This window comes from Sarcophilus harrisii, chromosome 4 (assembly GCF_902635505.1).
Source record: "Sarcophilus harrisii chromosome 4, mSarHar1.11, whole genome shotgun sequence".
Classification (NCBI taxonomy): Eukaryota; Metazoa; Chordata; class Mammalia; order Dasyuromorphia; family Dasyuridae; genus Sarcophilus; species Sarcophilus harrisii.
This window is the reverse complement of record NC_045429.1, coordinates 71427974-71445928: the sequence shown is the minus strand read 5'-3', so window position 1 is coordinate 71445928 and position 17955 is coordinate 71427974. Positions and strand designations below refer to the sequence as shown.

Here is a 17955-nt window from a genome sequence, read left to right as displayed (position 1 = left end):
TAGCTGACATTTATATAGCACCTACGATGTGCTGGGCTCTGTACCACAAGCTTTAGAATTCTCACACTTCATCCTTATTACAGCAATTGGAAGTAGATTTTATTCTTATCTCTATTTTATAGATGGACAAACTGAGACAAACAGATGAAGCGACTTGCCCAGGATCACTTAGCTAATGTGTCTATGGTTCAATTTGAACTCGCGACTCTCTGCCTCTAAACCCAGTGCTTACTCTCTGTCAACTAACCCACTTAGTTTCCTAAATGTAAGTTCCTTGAGGTCAGGGACTATTTCTTGGCTTTCTTTGTATTTCCATTGCTTGTTATTTATTATCTCCTTTATCTATATGTATAGACCTGAAAAGGGCATTTGCTAAAATCTAAAAGTGACAGATCCTCCAACAAGCACATTTATTTCTGCTGTCTTAGAGGGTAATTTAATTCAATTCAGCAGTAAGGTATTTATGCTAGATATAGAGGATATAAAAACAAAGACAAAATGATCTCTGCTCTCAAGGAGCTTATATTCTACTGAGGAGATATAATAGGTACAAGTTAAATTAAGTTGTTGATGATCTCTAGACCTCAGACCCATGGTTGAGTTAGGGGGGTGTCCATCTCAAGCATGTGAAGACTTCCCTTGGTGGAATGGGGCAGATGAGAACAATTTGTTTGAATAGTCATGAAACATCTGAAACAGGGGCTGTGGAGTGCTTAGAGTTTGGCCAGATATTGAGGACCTCTCAAATCATCCAATGAATCCTGGGCCATCACCAGTCATCTTGACTTTTGTCTTGTCACTGTATTTTGAGGACTCTGGAAAAGACACTGAGGTTAAAGATTTGTGCAATTTTGCGTCACTTAAATCCAATTTATACAAGACATTACCCGTGAGATCTTTGGTCCTCTTGGAAAACAAAGCACAAACCACAACAGTAATGACATATACATTGATGAAGAAAGACAAAAAAATGTAAGAGAAATGTGAAGTAATTTTAGCAATGATGGCTGTGATAGTCGTGGTAAGTGAAATCACAAAAGGTCATGCTCTTGAACAAGATTTGATTTTTTCTGAAAGAGAGGTACTCTAGAGCAAGACAGCATATACTGATTCCTTCTTGAAGACCTCTGGTGATGGAAAACTACTACTTCTTGGGGGAATTTATTGTCATTTTGGGCAAATATAATTTTCTGCAAATGTTTCTAAATGTTGAGCTAAATCCTACCTCTTTGTGATGTAAATGTGTTTCCTGGTTTTGCCCCATCCAGCCAAGCTCAGGATCTCTTATCTCTCCCTTATGACCGAGCTTAAATATCTGCATGTCATAAAGAAATTTGATGAAGAAATAGACCCAGAGATGGGAAGTGGCTTTCTTGGGGCTACAGTTGTTTATTGACATAGCCAGGACCATGACCTAGGTCTGGCCTGGCAGAACTGGGGCATTAATTTTGGAGAGCAACTTGTACGATTTCCAATTTCCCTTCTCCTCCCATTGGGAGGACTTCTCACTAGATTTGGCTCTTTCTAAAGATCTGGCTGTAACCTTGTCTTTTGGACAGGTTTATATACAACTTCATTGAGAGCATTATGGCAGTATGCATATGCTCTCTTCCCTTGTCCTACTTTTCATGTCTCCTCACATGTCCAGAGTTAAGTTCTCATCCTTAAGATTCTTCTGTAAGAAAGACCTATAATATTTTCAATTATTGACTGGCTTGCTTTTCCCCTTGACAAATGGCGACATCAATATTCTCCTTCTTTTCCTTTATCTCTTCTAGATCCTCTGCAATCTGGCTCTGATTTCATAATTTAGCCTTAATTGCCTTCTCCAAAGTTGTCACTAATGTCTCTTTTTTTTTGAAAAGAGAGAGTTAAATGAATTTCTCAGAGCCTCACAGTACATTAAGAATCCAATGCTGGGATTTGAATTCAAGTCCTCCTGACTCCAGGTTTAATTCTCTATCCACTACACCATCTGGCTGCCCAGATCAACAGTCTTTTAATTGCCAAATTAAACTGCCAGCATCTTAAACTGTGATTTGTAACCCCATGTGGGGTTTCATAACTTCATATGGGGGGGTCATTAAATTATGATTTATTATCAGTAAATATTTGATTTACATACCCATTTTATATACTCGAAGTCACATAAAATTACTCCAGTGAAAAGGGGTTGCAAGTGGAAAAATTTTAAGAAGCCCTGCTCTAATGAAGTCTCTTAGCTTCAGGATCAAAGATACAGTTCTTTGTTTTGCATTCAAAGCTCTCCACTGCCTGTCCCCTTCCTATAATTATGATCTTTTTGTATTCTTGCTCCCCTCCATAATCTAGTTATTTTGGTTTACTTGCTGCAACTAGAGCCCTCTCCATCTTTCTTTGCTGTAATGTTCTCTTTCTCACCTTTAGATTCTGGAGATTCCTTTAAGACTGGGCTCAAGAGTCACTTCCTCCAGGAAGGAAGCCTTTCATGGTTCCCCAGCTGTTAGTGACATCTCATTTCCTCTATCATTACTTTCATCTACCTTGCATTCATTTTGTATATTTTGACTTACATGTTGCCTTTCCTGTTAGAATGGAAGTTCTTTGAGGGCAGGGACTGTTCTTATTTTAAACTTCTTAGCTCCAGTGCTTAGCAAAGTGCCTCCACAGTAAGCACTTCATAAATGCTGTTTATTGATTTGGTGACAATTAGAATTGTTGAAAAATCATTAAAAGATTTCAACCATGTCTTCCTTTAGGTATTTAATTATCCCAATTTCTGCTTTGTTCTTCAGAGCTCAAGTTGGAGAGCTTCCCTCAGTGTTTCCCTTGACCTTCTTCCTAACTATGACCTGAGGATTGGTACCCTTTAGTGAATCACATACTTGTATTCCACATCTGACTCTACAGTTTTGCCTCTGGCTAAATCATTATGCTTCTAATAAAAAGCTTCCTGTTTTCTCAGCTTTGGTTAGTGTTAGTGTCTTACACAGAGATGCTAAATGGTTCTTAGGAATGCATCATTCCTGGGTAGCTAGATGGTCCAGTGGATAGAGCACCAGCCCTGAAGTCAGGAAGACTTGAGTTCAGATCTGATCTCAGACACTTTGCACTTCCTAACTGTCTGACCCTGGGCAAGTCACTTAACCTCAATTGCCTGAGGGAAAAAAGGAATATACCATTCTAAATTCCTCAGACTCTCTTTTAGTTTTGTAGAAATATTCCCTTCAACTCTGTATCTTAGAAGATTTGTATTAGCTTGCAGAGTGTGGTGCCACCACCATCATGAGCCTTATCTTTCTTATCTTTGCTTATCTCCTTTCCACTCTTTTTACTATTTTTCTATTTTCCACTATGTCTAAGGTGACATTAATACATGCTTGAATACTCAAATGAACCTGTGATTTCATGGATTTGGTTGTTCCTTCCAATGGTGGAGATCACAGCCTACCCATCTCTACCCATCTTCTTATCTGTGTGCAGGGACAGACAAAGGCAGGTAGGAACATTCTGGAAGTCTTTCTCACTTTTTCCTGACCTTGAGAAGATATCATTAGAGTTTCTGGATTGTCCACTTTACCCAACCCACCTTTTCTTCTAGGTGCTTAAATGGATTGAGTATTAGATTTGGAATCAGGAACAAATGAGTTCAAAATTAAATGAGATATTATTTCTATATATGACATTTCCTTTCTTACCTAGAAGTAATTGGTGGTGTAATGGAGAGCTCTGGGCCTGAAATCAGGAAAACCAGAGTTCAAATATGAATCTGGATATATAATGCTATTTGTCACTTAATCTCTGCCTCAGTTCCCTCAACTGTAAAATAAAGGTAAGAATAGCACTTACCTCTCAGGATTGTTATTAGAACCAAAAGAGATAATATTTATAAAAATTTAGCCTCTAGTAGCAATAGAAATTCTTATTCCTCTTCCATTTCTTTTTAAGCAAGACAGTATATTTAAAGCACTTTGCAAAATTTAAGACTGTACATAACGGTTTAGTTATTATTATCTTCCTATTATACATTTCTTTGATGACATCACTTTTTCTGTAAAGTTTCTCATCGGTTATATGCAGTTTCCTAACACATACATACCATATACCCTTTTCTTATACCTTGCAGTTCCCGCCTACTTTAAGTTCTGGGATTCAATGACATCAGCCTCCTTGCTCTTTCTTGAACCAGTCACTCATCTCTAGTCCCTGGGAATTTCTCTGGCTGTTACCCAGGCCTACAATGCTCTCCCTCCCCATCTCCCTCTCTTGACTTTCTTCAAGTCTCAGCTAAACTTCCATCTTCTATAGGAAGACTTAATCCACCCCTCTTAATTCTAATGTCTTTCATCTGTTGACTACTTCCTAAATATCCCATGTATGACTGTACATAGCTGTTGGAAGGTTATCTTCGCAATAGACTGTTAATTCCTAGCGGACTGTCTTTTACCTTTTATTTTTGGTACCCTCAGTATTTAGGACAGCACCAAGCATGTAGTAGGTACTTAAGAAATATTTACATACTCCCAATTGATTGTATATCAATCAGTCAACAAACATTTTTTAAAAAAAATACTAGCTTATTTCTCAATAGTTTTCACTATCTTTAACTTTTTTTTTTGCTGAGGCAATTGGGGTTTAGTGACTTGCCCAGAGTCACACAGCCAGCAAGTGTTAAGTATCTGAGGTCAGATTTGAACTTGGGTCTCCTGACTTCAGAGCTGGTGCTCTATCCACTACACTAACTTGCTGCTCTGACATTTACTCTTGCAAAACCTTGTGTTTCATATTTTTCCTCTCTCCTTCCCCTCCCTCCCTCTCCCCTAGACAGCAAGTAATCCATTATAGGTTCAACAACAACAAGCATTTATTAAGTGCTTACTATGGGTACTGAAGGAGACTACAAAGAAAGTAAAAATCATCTCTGCCCTCAAGGCGCTAACTTCCTAATGATGGGAGAAATTATGCAAATAACTGTTTATACAAGATATCTATCAACTAATTTCCTTCTGTGTGATAGTCATATTTAATTCTTTGGAGACTTGCTGACATGCTGCAACTTGAGTAAAATGTTTGCATGAAAAGGCAGATTTTTGCTTTCATGGGAAGTTTGAGGTCATCTGAGGACCTTTGCAATTTCCTGTTTTCCAGCTCCTTTTCAACTCTGGACCCAAGTTACTGATCTAAAAGGGCATAAGAGCATGGTTTACAGAAAATCCAGGCAGGAAACCCTATAGATAGGGTTTCTCATGCAGAATAAACCTGAAGGGGAGAGAGAAGAGATGATGAATTCACTGGCTGTGAGCCTGCCTGCCTCCTCCTCCCACCCTTCAAACTCAGTCAAGTTTATTTTAGCTGCTGGGCACGTGTGATTGAGCATGTCTATTCCATGCGCATTTGCAGAATTATGCTCTGGTCCTGGGGGAAAGCCCACCTTTTCCAGGATGATCCCAAGGCTGCAGGGGTGCCTTGCCCCCTTCTGATGACTGGGTAGGGGTGAAGCGGCAGGGTCTCAGAATTAGGAGGCAGCCCTGCATCCTGGCAAAGAAGGAACTGTAAATGTATAGCATATTAAGTGGATGATGTTGATAAATCTCACAGAGCTTCTGGGAGAGGGTCTATATGCAAACAACTCTCTAGTTCTAGACAAGCACAGTAAATGGACTTTTAGAAGAGAAATGTTAGAAGAGAAGGGGAGGGGAAATTATTGTCGAAGGGATGGAAAGAAGGAGGCAATAGTAGGAGGGGAGGGAGAGAAAAGGGCAAAGGTTGGGAGGACAAAATGGGGGGAGAGAGAAAAAAGATAAGGGGGCAGGGATAGAGAAGCAGGTGAAAAGACTGCCGGGAAGAGGTAGGAGGTAGATATGGAGGGGGAAGAAAAAGATGTGAGTGGGAAGATCAGAGTGCCTGACTGGGGTCTCATCTAATTAATTTGCCAGCTTGTATAAAAACAGAAAATGTGGGAAAGAAATGCAGAACTGGGGGGGTGAGGAGGTGGGGGTGAGACTCTGGGGCCTCCATCTGCTCTCTGGATCTGGGAAGTGAGTCCACCAGGAGGCTGGACTACTCTGTTCCCATGGTCGTTGTTTAGGGCTGACTCTTCTGTAGGGGCTGGGAGACTCTTTCTCCTCCTCCTCTTCAGTTTCACCAATTAGTTCACAGAATATAAAAAGGAGAATTAAGGGCTGAAGGCTGGGCTAGAGTAGGGAGGAGCAGGAAGCCCCCAGAGTGATGGAGAGAACAGGATGGCAGACAGAAGCCAGGTGGGCATTCTTCAAGCTCTTTATGAGCTCTCTAAAGGCATCTTGGGCACACTCTGTTCCCTAACTAGCTGTGGATTGTTCCAGGTCAAACATGTATCCAGGGAAAGGACACATCTTCCTATCTTCAGCTCTCAAATTTCTTCAAGTTATATAAAACACTTCTGATTTCTTTTCGTTCCCACTAAAGTCGGCATTTGCCAGCCTTCTGTCAGTTAGTCAGTAAAAATGCATATTAAGTGCCCACTATGTGCCAGATACTGTGTTAAGTATTGGAAATGCAAAAAGAGGCTCCCAGGGGTAACAACTTGCAAACATTTATATATAACAAAATATAAGCAAGATAAATTGGAGATAATCAGCTGAAGGGGAGAACTTTCCTACTTCTAGATTTACCTCTTCAATCCATCCCAAAACACAAGCTACCTGCTATGACTGTGGGAGGTAAAAACTTTTAGTGGCCCCCCAACTGCCTCTAAGATAAAAGTAAAAATTTTCAGCCTGGTTTTAAAGCCCTCCCTATAGTTGCTTCCTACTTAGCCGGTCACCTTCCTCTCATAACTACTTTTCTAAGTTGGATGTTACAATTTTCCCTTTCAGTTCAGTTAGTTTATCCCCAAAGTCTACCCCTTCGGATTGGGCTCAGTCAGCCAGACTGTCAACAAGTAATTATTAAATCGTTATTATATGTTAGGCACTGTACCAAGAAAGAAAGAAAGATAAAAATGGTCCCTGCCCTCAAGAAGCTTATATTAGAAATAAGAAAAAAAAAAAACATGAAAATACTGATAAATAAAATCTCAAAGGGGAAGAATAAGAACTGGGGGATTGGGAAATACTTTCTGAAGAAGATAGAATTTAATTTGAGTCTTGAAGGAAGCTAGGAAAATTGAGAGACTGAGTTTTCTGAGGGGGGTAAAAAATTCTGGGGATAGAGGACTATCAGTATAAAGGCAAGGAGTTAGGAGGGTTGTGTTCAGCAATAGTAAGTAGGTTAAGTGTTATCTGGAGAATTCTGGATTTCTTGTTAGGTTCAGCTCAGATACCAATTCTTGATCCCTTCTCTCCCCAGTTAATACTTCCATTTATCTCATTGATTTTTCTGGGCATTTGTTTTAGTTTTCAAGGGAATGTAGGCTCCCAAGAACTATAGGCATATAATAACAATAGTTAACATTGATGTGCCAGGCACTGTATTAAGTGCTTTTCAAATATTATTTCATTTAATTTCTCACAACAACCCTGGGAGGTAGCTACTATTATAATCCCTATTTTACAGATGAGGAAACTGAGGCAAACAGAGGTTAAAGTGACTTGCCACTTAAGTGTGTGAAGTCAAATTTAAACTCAAAATTCAGCATTCTATTGAATTTAATTAAAAGTAGTCAAGTCAATAAGCAATGATTAAATGCTTGCTAAATGCCCTAGTTCTGGAGAAAAGTATTGCTGCCAGTAGAGAGACTGTAGAGAGCCCTGAGATTGAATTGATCTGAAAGTGTAGGGAATTTTGACAAGGTTTCTTAAGGGTTTTGGGCTGTTTATTTTGCTAAGCTCTCTCTGTGCCGCAGTTAGAAAATGGGACCACTGTAGTTATAGTCATCTTGAGATTTGGGCGAATTTTTGGTGAATTGAGGCAATTTTCTAAGTAATAAGAATTATCTGACTATTTGGATAATTGTCTCAATTCTCTGACCTCACCATGCACAAAGAAGGTAACAGTTGATAAGCAAGCTTGGGAGCAGGATTGTTTCCGGGATCGTTGATGACTTCCTGTGTTATGGATTACAGCAGGTAATACTTAAAACTAAAGTCCTAACTATCCACCATCATAAGGCATAGGGAGGGTAAATGGTTTCCTGGAATTGTTCCAGGAGCAGAAAAAGGAACAAAACTCTGATTTTCTCTCAGCAGCTCTAATCCTCAGCCACTCTTTTTGTCTATATGCCTTGTACAACTCCATCAAACTTGAAGAGAGCATGACTTGATGGCCTAGCTGACGGAAGGGGGGAAGGAAGGGAATACACCCCAGCTCTTTGCAATACACTTCAAAAATGGGAAGTAGCAATATATGGCAAAGCCAGAGTCAATGACTCCTGATCTTAAGAATATATTTTCCAAATCTGTTGGGGACCGGACCTAATAAATCAGAGCCAGAGAATGTTTCTTTCTAGCATTCCCACCAACACATCCTGCTGGGATCTTCAAGGGGGCTGGGTGTTTATTAAGCCAGATGTCTTCTAGAGGCCCTCAGGCATCCTTAAATTCATTCTCATTAAGTTATCCTTCCCTTCCTTCCCTCTGTCCATGTAGGATATGATCCCTCACCTAGGAGTCTTCTGGCCAAAGGAATGGAAATAGGGATCACTGAATCTCACAAGATATTTAGACAAAATCATTCTATAAGGGGTCTAGCACTGTACAGTTGTAGAATGTATGGTATGGCTGAGGAGACAAAGCCTCCCCTTGGGTTGCCTCAGGTAAGGTCTTGAGCAAAGGCTGGGTGATCAATTGTTAGGTATATGGTAAAGGGAATTCCTATTAGGTACAGGCTGGATCAGATAAACCTTGGGACATCTTTTAACTTTGAGCTTCTGTGAAAAAATTGAATATAAACAGTGGGTTTAATAAGCACCTGCTGGCTTGAAGCAAAATTGAACTTTTAAAAAGAGAGCAGCCATAGAAGGCTTCACCAAATAGGATTTGATGGAATCTGGATAGATAGAGAGGATCTAATGAAGGTGGGGAAGGAGGAAAGCAGAATAAAGATACTAAGGCAGACTGAGTATCACATGTATGTTGATCATGATGAGAAAGGAGGCTACCTACTGGTCAGCTTGGAGAGATAAAGTGGGGTCCCTTGAATGTTAGACAAAAGAATTTGGATGTAATAGAATACGGAGTCATTGGAGGTTTTTGATGTGGGGCTCAACTCAGAACATTTAAGGGAGATTAATGATATACAGGACAGATTAGTTGGGAGAGAGAGAGATATAAGGGAATCCAAAATAATAATAATAGTAATAATAGCTAAAATGTATACAGCACTTAACTGTGTGCTGGGCACTGTGCTGAGGATTTTACAAATATTATCTCACTCAATACTAACTGCTCTTATTATTCCCATTTTAAAGTTGAGGAAACCGAGGCAGACAGAGGTTGTGCAGGGTCATATAGCTAGATTGAAACACAGGTTTCTGACTCCAGGTCCAACAGTGTATCCACTGCACCTTCTTCATCCTTGGCTGAAAATCCCATCTTGCTGCCTGGAGAATGGAAACCACAAGAGCCATCAGCCAGAAATCACCTTTCTGCCTGACATGGTAGCTTGATTGGCTTTTGTATTGGTTCAGCAATCAAACAGAGGATGGGAATGGAGAGGGTTTCAACTCAATAATGAATCATTCATAGCCAAAGGCAGGGAGAGGATATCTGCCTATGCTTGTTTCTTAGTGGTCCCCTAAGGACAGGCAGAAGTTATCTGTGCATGTTTGAGGGGGAGAAGGGAAGAGGAAGGGAGAGAACCTTTTAACTGGGAAATAGAAAGGGCAGGGGGGAGTTTGGGAAGGCTGAAAAGGAAGAATCTGGGACTTGGGAACTGATTAGTGATGAGAAAGGATGGGAGTCAAGTCAAGGATGCTTTGTATAGTGGAGTAAGGTGAGATGGAGTGGAATAAGGATCGGGACATCTGAGTTATAATCCCAGTTCTACCCCTGAGCTCGTGTGACACTGAGCCCTGTAGACTGTGTCACCTCTCTGGGCTTCAGTATAATAGGTGGGTGTTGTCGGACTGGGTGAGCTTTGAGGTCCCTGTCAGCCGCATAACGTTGTGATTATAAGATTGGTTGTATAAGTGTCAGGAATAGAGGGAAATGAGGCGAGTAGTAGAAACCATGTAATTTACTTCAGACCTTCCTGGCCCTTCTACCCTTAGACTCTACAGCCCTGAGCCAGCTTCAGTAACACCCCGCTTCCAATGCCCATGAATCTCTGACCAAAGAGATCCCGAGAGTCCGTACTTTTAGGATGGTATGGTGGCTGGGGCAATCAGCCATTTAGAACTGGTTATATGTAGGCTCGATTCAACCTCTGCTTTGCATAAGAACACAATATAAATGCAGGTTCCTTCATTATTCTACTTTATCATATTGCTTTCATGCTTCTCTTTAGAATTGTGGGAAAAGTGAAAAGACATGGATGTGAAGGGTTGGGATATGTGTTCAAATCCTGGTTCCACTACTTCTGCAACCTTGGACCAGTCACTTCCCCTATCTGTGGGATAAAATGAGGGAATGGACTAGATTTCTTCTAAGATGTCTTATAGTTCTGAGTCTATGAGCTCATTTCCTCCCCTTTTCCACCACAAGAGCCTTGTGAGGTAAAGTGCAGAGTGGAACCTTCTCCTCTTCTTTCCATGGTTCTATGGTGGTTCTTACTCACCAAGCATTTATTTTGTATCCCATGTGCTAGGCAACGGGAATACAAATTCAATAAGTGAAACAATCTCTACTTACAACGTTTAAAAGTTAGATTTTAACAGTATCCTGGTAGACTGGGTAAAATATTAGGGATTACTAGGATCGTATGGGGTGGGTGTGAAATTTCACGTGTCTGGAGGCTTCCTCCACTTGATGGTAACCCATCATTTAGAAGCTAAGAGATTTAGGGATTTGTCCATAGTCAACACAAGTTTGTTCCTGAGACAGGACTTGAATCTAACTCTTCATGATTTAACTTTGACCATCTGTAGGCTGTATCATTCCTTTATCTAGGAATCATGAATAAATTATGGTTTGTTGATTATGATACTGTTTGATACAACATATGTAATATTACAGTTTTTCAGAGAAGTGACAAATAAGCGAGAAACTCCAAAAGAAAAGTAGAAATAGGAGATTGAAAAGTGGGGTGACAAGGGGACTTTTTTTTTTGCCAATCACACATACTACAGTATCCTGCAAACAGTATCCACTGTCATTAATGTAAGATATTACTTATTTACTTTTAATGGGAATGCTCTTTTTTTTTTTTTGTTTTACACATAATAGTGAGGGGTTCACACTATACTATCCACACTGGTTCCTCTAAGTGCTAACCATAGATTTGTGTAGGATGACTGCTGAAAACTGAGCATCCAATGGGTGACCTTGGAACAGAGAGGGGCTAAATAACCAAACTGGGAATGACCCTATGACCTTGTCTTTCTGAATATCAAGTTTTCAGCAGCTGAACCAAACAGATAAAGGCCAAAGGTTGTTAGGGTATAGATAGCCAGGAGCTATTATCAATCAGAAATAACCAAGCTATCCCTTGAGCTATAGCTGCCTTTGTGATTAACTTCTCCCTTGGGTCATTTCCCAGTTTGGGGGTTAGAGATATGATGCACATACATTGTGCATGTGGACACATAATGCACATATATTATAAGTATATTTCTGAATTCTAAGTCTATGAAAACCTTTAGAACAGAAATTCTTTGTGTGTATCATGGACTCCTTTGGCAATCTGGCAAAACCAATGGACTTCTCAGAATAATTCTTTTAAAATGTATAAAATAAAATACAGAGGATTACAATAATATTAAAATATAGCTTTTAAAATATAAAAAAACCAAGTTCATAATCCCCTAGATTGAGAACTCCTGTTTTAGAGGGTAAAGAAGAGACTGGACTTTGTCTACCCATTCTTCTCCCTTCCTCCACAGTGCTTTAGTCTAATTTTTCCCCCCTTCTCTCATAACAGATGGAGTGGCAGCATTCCGTGCTTTCCTGAAGACTGAGTTCAGTGAGGAGAACTTGGAATTCTGGCTAGCCTGTGAGGAGTTCAAGAAAACTCGATCATCCACCAAGCTGGTTTCCAAGGCCCACAGGATCTTTGAGGAATTTGTAGATGTGCAGGCCCCTCGAGAGGTATGTTGGGGTGAGCACCTTGCTGTCTAGGAGATTTATGCTCATCTTGGCTCTATGTGGTGAAATAGGAGTCTTGTTCCAAGGAGGAATACATTTGTTCCGCATTGAACCTCATCAGCTTTATCTGTTTATAACTACTGCTAAATTGCCAGGGTGGGTGGCAAAGGCTTAGAAATTCAAGAAGAGGAGTAAGAAATAGATAGATAGATAAATAGATAAAGACAGACAAAACATTTATTAAGCACTGCAGACACTATGCTAAGTACTGAGCAAGTAAATAAATACAAGCAAGATAATCCTGTCCTTAAGTAACTAACATTCTAAGGGAAGAAAATAACACATCGTGGGAAACTGGAAAAGGAAATGGTACATGGGTGTGCCGAGAGATGCCTGAGAAAACTGAGAGAACTGAGCAAGAGAAGACCATCCCTGACCAGTTAAACCCCAAGGGGCTTCCAGAGACCAATTTTCTCATTGGGAATGAGATGATGACCAGGGATTTTCTCATCAGGAAGAGATGATGGTAGATTGTAGACTGGAGTAGGGATGTAGCCAGTAGACTGGAGTAGGAATATATTAAGTGATCTTTTAGGTGGTCATGTCTGGAAAGAGCTATTTTGATGTAGCACTCTTGCTAGGCACAAGCCAAAAGGAATTGTTGTTTCAGCTTTCTAATGGGATTTCTTAGAAAGAAGGGAGAGGAGCCTGGGAGAATTAAATCATGTGGGAGGAAATAGAGGGAACAAACATCTATTAAGCACCTCTTATATGACAGTCACTGTACTAAAGGCTTTACAGATATTATCTCATTTGTGATACAAGGCTGAGTTATAACACTGGAGAACTTTGACTATAATCTGTTTAAGATTTTTCATTACCAATTGCCTATTTGCATCGGTAGAGTGAATCATCTTATAAGGACCTCTCCTTATCAATTCAATTACTGGTTCAGTTCCTATCCCTATCTTATTATGTAATTCCCAATTTAGAACATTCTTATATGTACGTAATATAGGTATATAGATACATATGTTGTTCTTTATCTTTGTTCTTGAAGAGGAGCATTACACCAGGGAGAAGATATCGTGATATGAGAGTGAACTAGATTTAAGTGGGGGAGGGCTGTGTAAGGTCACCTGCCTCATTTTCCCCTCCAGAGCCATCTGGGGCACTGGCCAGATATAGATCAAAACAATTGGAGATGGCTCTAGATGCAATGGAAGACCTTGGCTTTTTTAAGCTAAAGTCTAAATATACACACACACAAATACATACATATATATATATATATATATATATATATATATATATATACACTTTTTTTGGGGGGGGGATACAGTTTGTTTGGAAACATTTGTCACTTCCTAATAAATATCCCTTCTTCACAATACTTTGTTATAAAATAGAATTAAGCAAAACAATACAATAGAGTAGGAGGAATACTATTTGGTAACAGAAAGGAAAGATATGTGCTTAAATTATGATAGTTTGGTTCCAGGATGTTCTCTTGGATTAAATTGGAGTCTTGTTGACTTGTGGTCATGGATATGATGCTAAACCTCTTGTCTGCATCAGAGCTTCCCATGTCTCTTTGAATTCATGTCTGTCATTGATTATTATGCAAAAATATTCCATTATATTCATAGGATAGGTAATGGGGCATAGTGGATAGAAAACTAGCCAAAGAACCAAAAGACGTGTTCAAGTCCTTGCATTCAATACCTACTGGATGGGAAGTTATTAAAAATCTCAGACACTCAGAAGTTGTAGGGGCAGCTGGCTGATGCAGTTGATAAAGCCCAGGATCAGAGTCAGGAAGACATGATTTAAAATATAATCTCAGATACTTCGTAGCTGTGTTCTTCTGGGCAAGTCACTTAACCCTGTTCCTCATCTGTAAAATGGGCTGGAGAAGGAAATGGCAAATCACTCCAGTATCTTTGGACATGACTGAACCAAAGTAAGTTGTAGGGAATGTGCCCATTTGCATCAGCAGAAGGAAATATCTTACAAGGACCTCTTCTTATCAATTGAATCACTGGTTTAGTTCCTATTCCTATCTTATTACATAATTCCCAATTTGGAAGGGATGTTTCAAATACCCTTGTGATGTTTTAATGGAAGCCCAGGAAGCATGGAAGGGGGGAACTGTGAAAAAAGTGGGATCTTATCAGATGTGCTTATTTTGCAGTTAAGGAGAAGGGGGTCTGCTTTGGAAATGTCTGCTGAAGGTCTCAGAAATAAAAACCTGTCATTAAATTGAATTTACTTTGAAAAGAGCTCGAGGGAGGTGTCAAGTGCCTTGAGTTCTAACCTCAGTCCCACCAGTAATGTTGAATAGCATATTAGACCTGAAAGGACCTTGGAAATAACCTAATTCAATTCCTCCTCAGTTGATAATTACTCATGTCTGAACAAATCACTCCATTTCTTTGTTCTTTTCTTTCTTCAACTGTCAAGTAGGGATAACTTCCCTTCTTACCTCAGGGGATAAAGATCGAAACCAGTCACCTCTGGGAAAGTGTTTTGACAAGCAGAAAACTTTACAGAGGTACAGCATGGAATAGTAGATGGGAGTTTGAACCCAGGAAAACCTGGGTTTAATCCTGCCTCTGACACATCCTAGCTATAGGCAAATATCAGTATGCTGGGCAATTCCACAGGGAATGTTTTGCACAGATTTCTTTCTTCTAACCCTATTCCTCCTCCATTCTCTCCATCTCCCACATGCTCGCACCTGAACAGAACAAAACAAGGAACATGCAAATATAAATTGTTTATTGTCATTCATAATGATAAAAAACCCTAACAAATTCAAGGTAAGCCTCCAACCACCAGGCTTCTAGCTTCCTTATAATCTTGCTCTTTCTTTATGTCTCCAGGTGAACATAGACTTCCAAACTCGGGAAGAAACAAGAAAGAACATGCAAGAACCCTCTTTAACATGCTTTGACCAAGCCCAGGGGAAAGTGCACAGCCTTATGGAGAAAGACTCTTACCCCCGGTTCCTGAGGTCCAAAATGTACTTAGACCTTCTGACTCAAAGCCAGAGGAGGCTCAGTTAGAGCTGAGATGGGGACCCATGGAAATCACAAGCTTTCCCCTTCCCCCAGCTGCCAAGACCATATTCCAATGTGAACCGCCATCAGTGTTTAACCGCAGTGGAGTTTGGGGTGGGAGGCTGGGGGTGGGAGGCAAAGAGTCAGTGGGGCTTCTTCCACTGTGTGACCCAACCGCCATTTGCCCGGTTGTGTTTGTGTGCGGGTTAGTGGTACTGTCTCACAGCTGTTACCCTTCTCTGGGTCAGAAAATGGCCCTTCATAATGCCTCGGGTCATTTCTGCTGAGAAGGCAGGTTTGCTATGCTGGGCTAATATGTAAATAATGCAAAAGCAATTCACTCCCCTCTCCCTTTTCCCTGGCCACCACATTGTATTATCTGACTTCTTGCTAGTTCCACATCCTTGAGAGGAACGAGGGGGGGAAGATGACTATGGGTCTCTCTGATGGGATTTGTAGTTTAGAAACTGTTGCCAGTCCTGGGTGTTTGGACATCGTTGTACCGGAAAGGAAGTTCCCAGGAATCCTAGGTTACAGGAGATGGAAGGGAAAAAAAAATATTTATTAAGCGCCTACTATGTGCCAGGCACTGTGCTAAGCGCTTTACATTACTATCTCATTTGATAATATATCATTTTATATATACATATTATATATATATATATCATTTGATTTCAGATGGGATTGAATTAGTAATCAGCTATTTCTTTCATTTCCATTGGCCACCATTCAGTGGGGAAAGAATAGGGGTGGGATGGGGAGGTGGGGCCATTGGGACAAGCTGTAGTCACTGCCCATCCTAAATTAGGAGGCTGATAGACTCTCTCTATAGCATTCTGATGAAGGTACCTAACAGGGAGATAAAAGAGTTCATGGCCACAGTCACAGCTGTTTTCTGCTCATAGGGAAGCAGAGGATTCTCTTTTTGATTGAATTTTCTAAGTGTGATCCCCTGGTCGAGGGGAGTCATCTGTGGTGAATGGTGCATTAGACTATTGCCAGGAAGGACAGGGAGGAAGATGTAATGTAGAAGTCCAATCCCCATATTTGTTCAACCATTTTCCAGAGGTGAAATGACCAACAGAAATAATGACAATAGGCTTTCCTAACCCATCTGCCCCATTCTCCTGTGATATCAGATATCACTGCTCTGGCCTCTCAGGATAGAAAATGAATTCACACAACACAGCCAGCCTTTATCCAGGTCCTATTGTCCTTGATTCCAACCCCAAAAGGGAGGACATATAATTAAGATGGGAAAATTAGTCAGGAAGTCTCTTATCTATGTAGTCCTCTAAGATTATATTCCCCACAAAAGATCTCATTAAAGCAACTACTACCCTAAAGATACACTAGCTTTACCTTTTGGTGATAATCCTTGGAAGATGGAATTGGGGGTGATTAAAAAATGGGCAATCATTAGGTTGGGAGTCCAATGGGGCTAGTGTCAGAGAGCTTTACCCATTAATAATTGGAAATTGTTTGGAAGCCCTTTCTGGGATGATGTGTGAGTTACTGGCATCTGGTCTCAGCTACCTAGAATCAAATTAATTTGGGCACGGATGTGTGACCCTCAAGGAGAGAAGCACTTAAGTGAGATAGGAGAAGGGTACCTGTCAGGTGCTTAGTCCCTGGCTAGGATCACAGTGTAGACTGTTCTGCTAAATTAGGGTAAGTAACTATTGGAATAATCATATGTGAAAAGTGACTATGTAGTGCAATGGAAAGAGCCCTGTCCTGGAGTCTGGGTTCCAGTCTCTTTTCTGCCACAATCTACTGTATGACTTTGGACAAGTCATTTCATCTCCTCTGGAAGACTGGTTTTCTTATATGTAGAATGATCAGGGGTGGGGAGGGGTTAGAGCCTCACTAAAGTCCCTTGCAGTTCTGAAATTCTAGGGTTTGAGTTCTTTGTGGTGCCCTCCAGACTCCAGGATCCTCAGCATTTGAGGGATGATGTTGGGATTGCTCCAAAAAAAAAAAAAAAAAAAAAAAGAATATTAAGCAGGGGAATTGAGTTTGGCACCTGAACTCTGGTGGGGCTGGTGATGCTTAGGAGCCAAGCACAAGCACTGCATCCCCTCTTGGGGGTGAGTGAATTATGGCACCTTCACTATTTAAGTGTGTTTTCAAGTAGTGTCCACTTTTCATTCTGTCCTGTCAGCCCACCTTTTCTCCCTTTGCCAGTGGGTGGGGGTCAGTCTCTGGTTAATCTTTTTCTTATTTTTTATTGTTGTCAGGGGTTCTTGCACTGCCAAGGGTGTGTGTGTGTGTGTGTGTGTGTGTGTGTGTGTGTGTGTGTGTGGTGGTGTTGTTGTTGTCAGTGTATCTATATGCAGTAGCATCATGGAATTTAGGGGGTAGGTTCTCCCCCTTTCTTTAGGTCTGTAACTGGGGAGACACCAGGAGTTCCATTCCCAAGAACTCTGGAGCCTGGAAATGGATGTTTCTAAGTAGATCAGGCAGTTCCTCCCCTTCCTTCCCCTTCTTCCCCCAATTCCAATCCTCTCTCCTTCCTGAACCAACAGGAAACCAATTTCAGCTGAAGCTGCCAGAATGAATTTAATGAGATTGCTCTCTTTAAACACAGGGTAAATACTTTAAACCACTGTTTACATAGGAAATTTGCGTCTATGGCCAGCTTTCCTACCAAATTTCAAGCACATCTGAAGGGAAACAACACAGATTTCTGAAGAATCCAAACAAAATTTAAAGGCCCTTTTACTACTCACCTGAGTGGTGGAGGGGTAGGG

The 17955-nt window shown here is 40.6% G+C and overlaps 1 protein-coding gene across 7 annotated transcripts in view; it reads left to right on the top strand.

Annotated features, from left to right (window-relative positions):
* RGS8 (regulator of G protein signaling 8) overlaps positions 1-17225 on the top strand; it is a 68540-nt gene extending 51315 nt beyond the window's left edge. For all 7 annotated transcript variants that reach the window (XM_012547722.2, XM_031937003.1, XM_031937006.1 and 4 more), the window contains 2 exons: positions 11977-12143; positions 15026-17225. In XM_012547722.2, coding sequence (XP_012403176.1) covers positions 11977-12143; positions 15026-15208 — 350 coding nt within the window. In that variant the 3' untranslated portion in view covers positions 15209-17225. The remainder of the gene's footprint in view (positions 1-11976; positions 12144-15025) is intronic.
* The last annotated feature ends 730 nt before the right edge of the window (positions 17226-17955 follow it).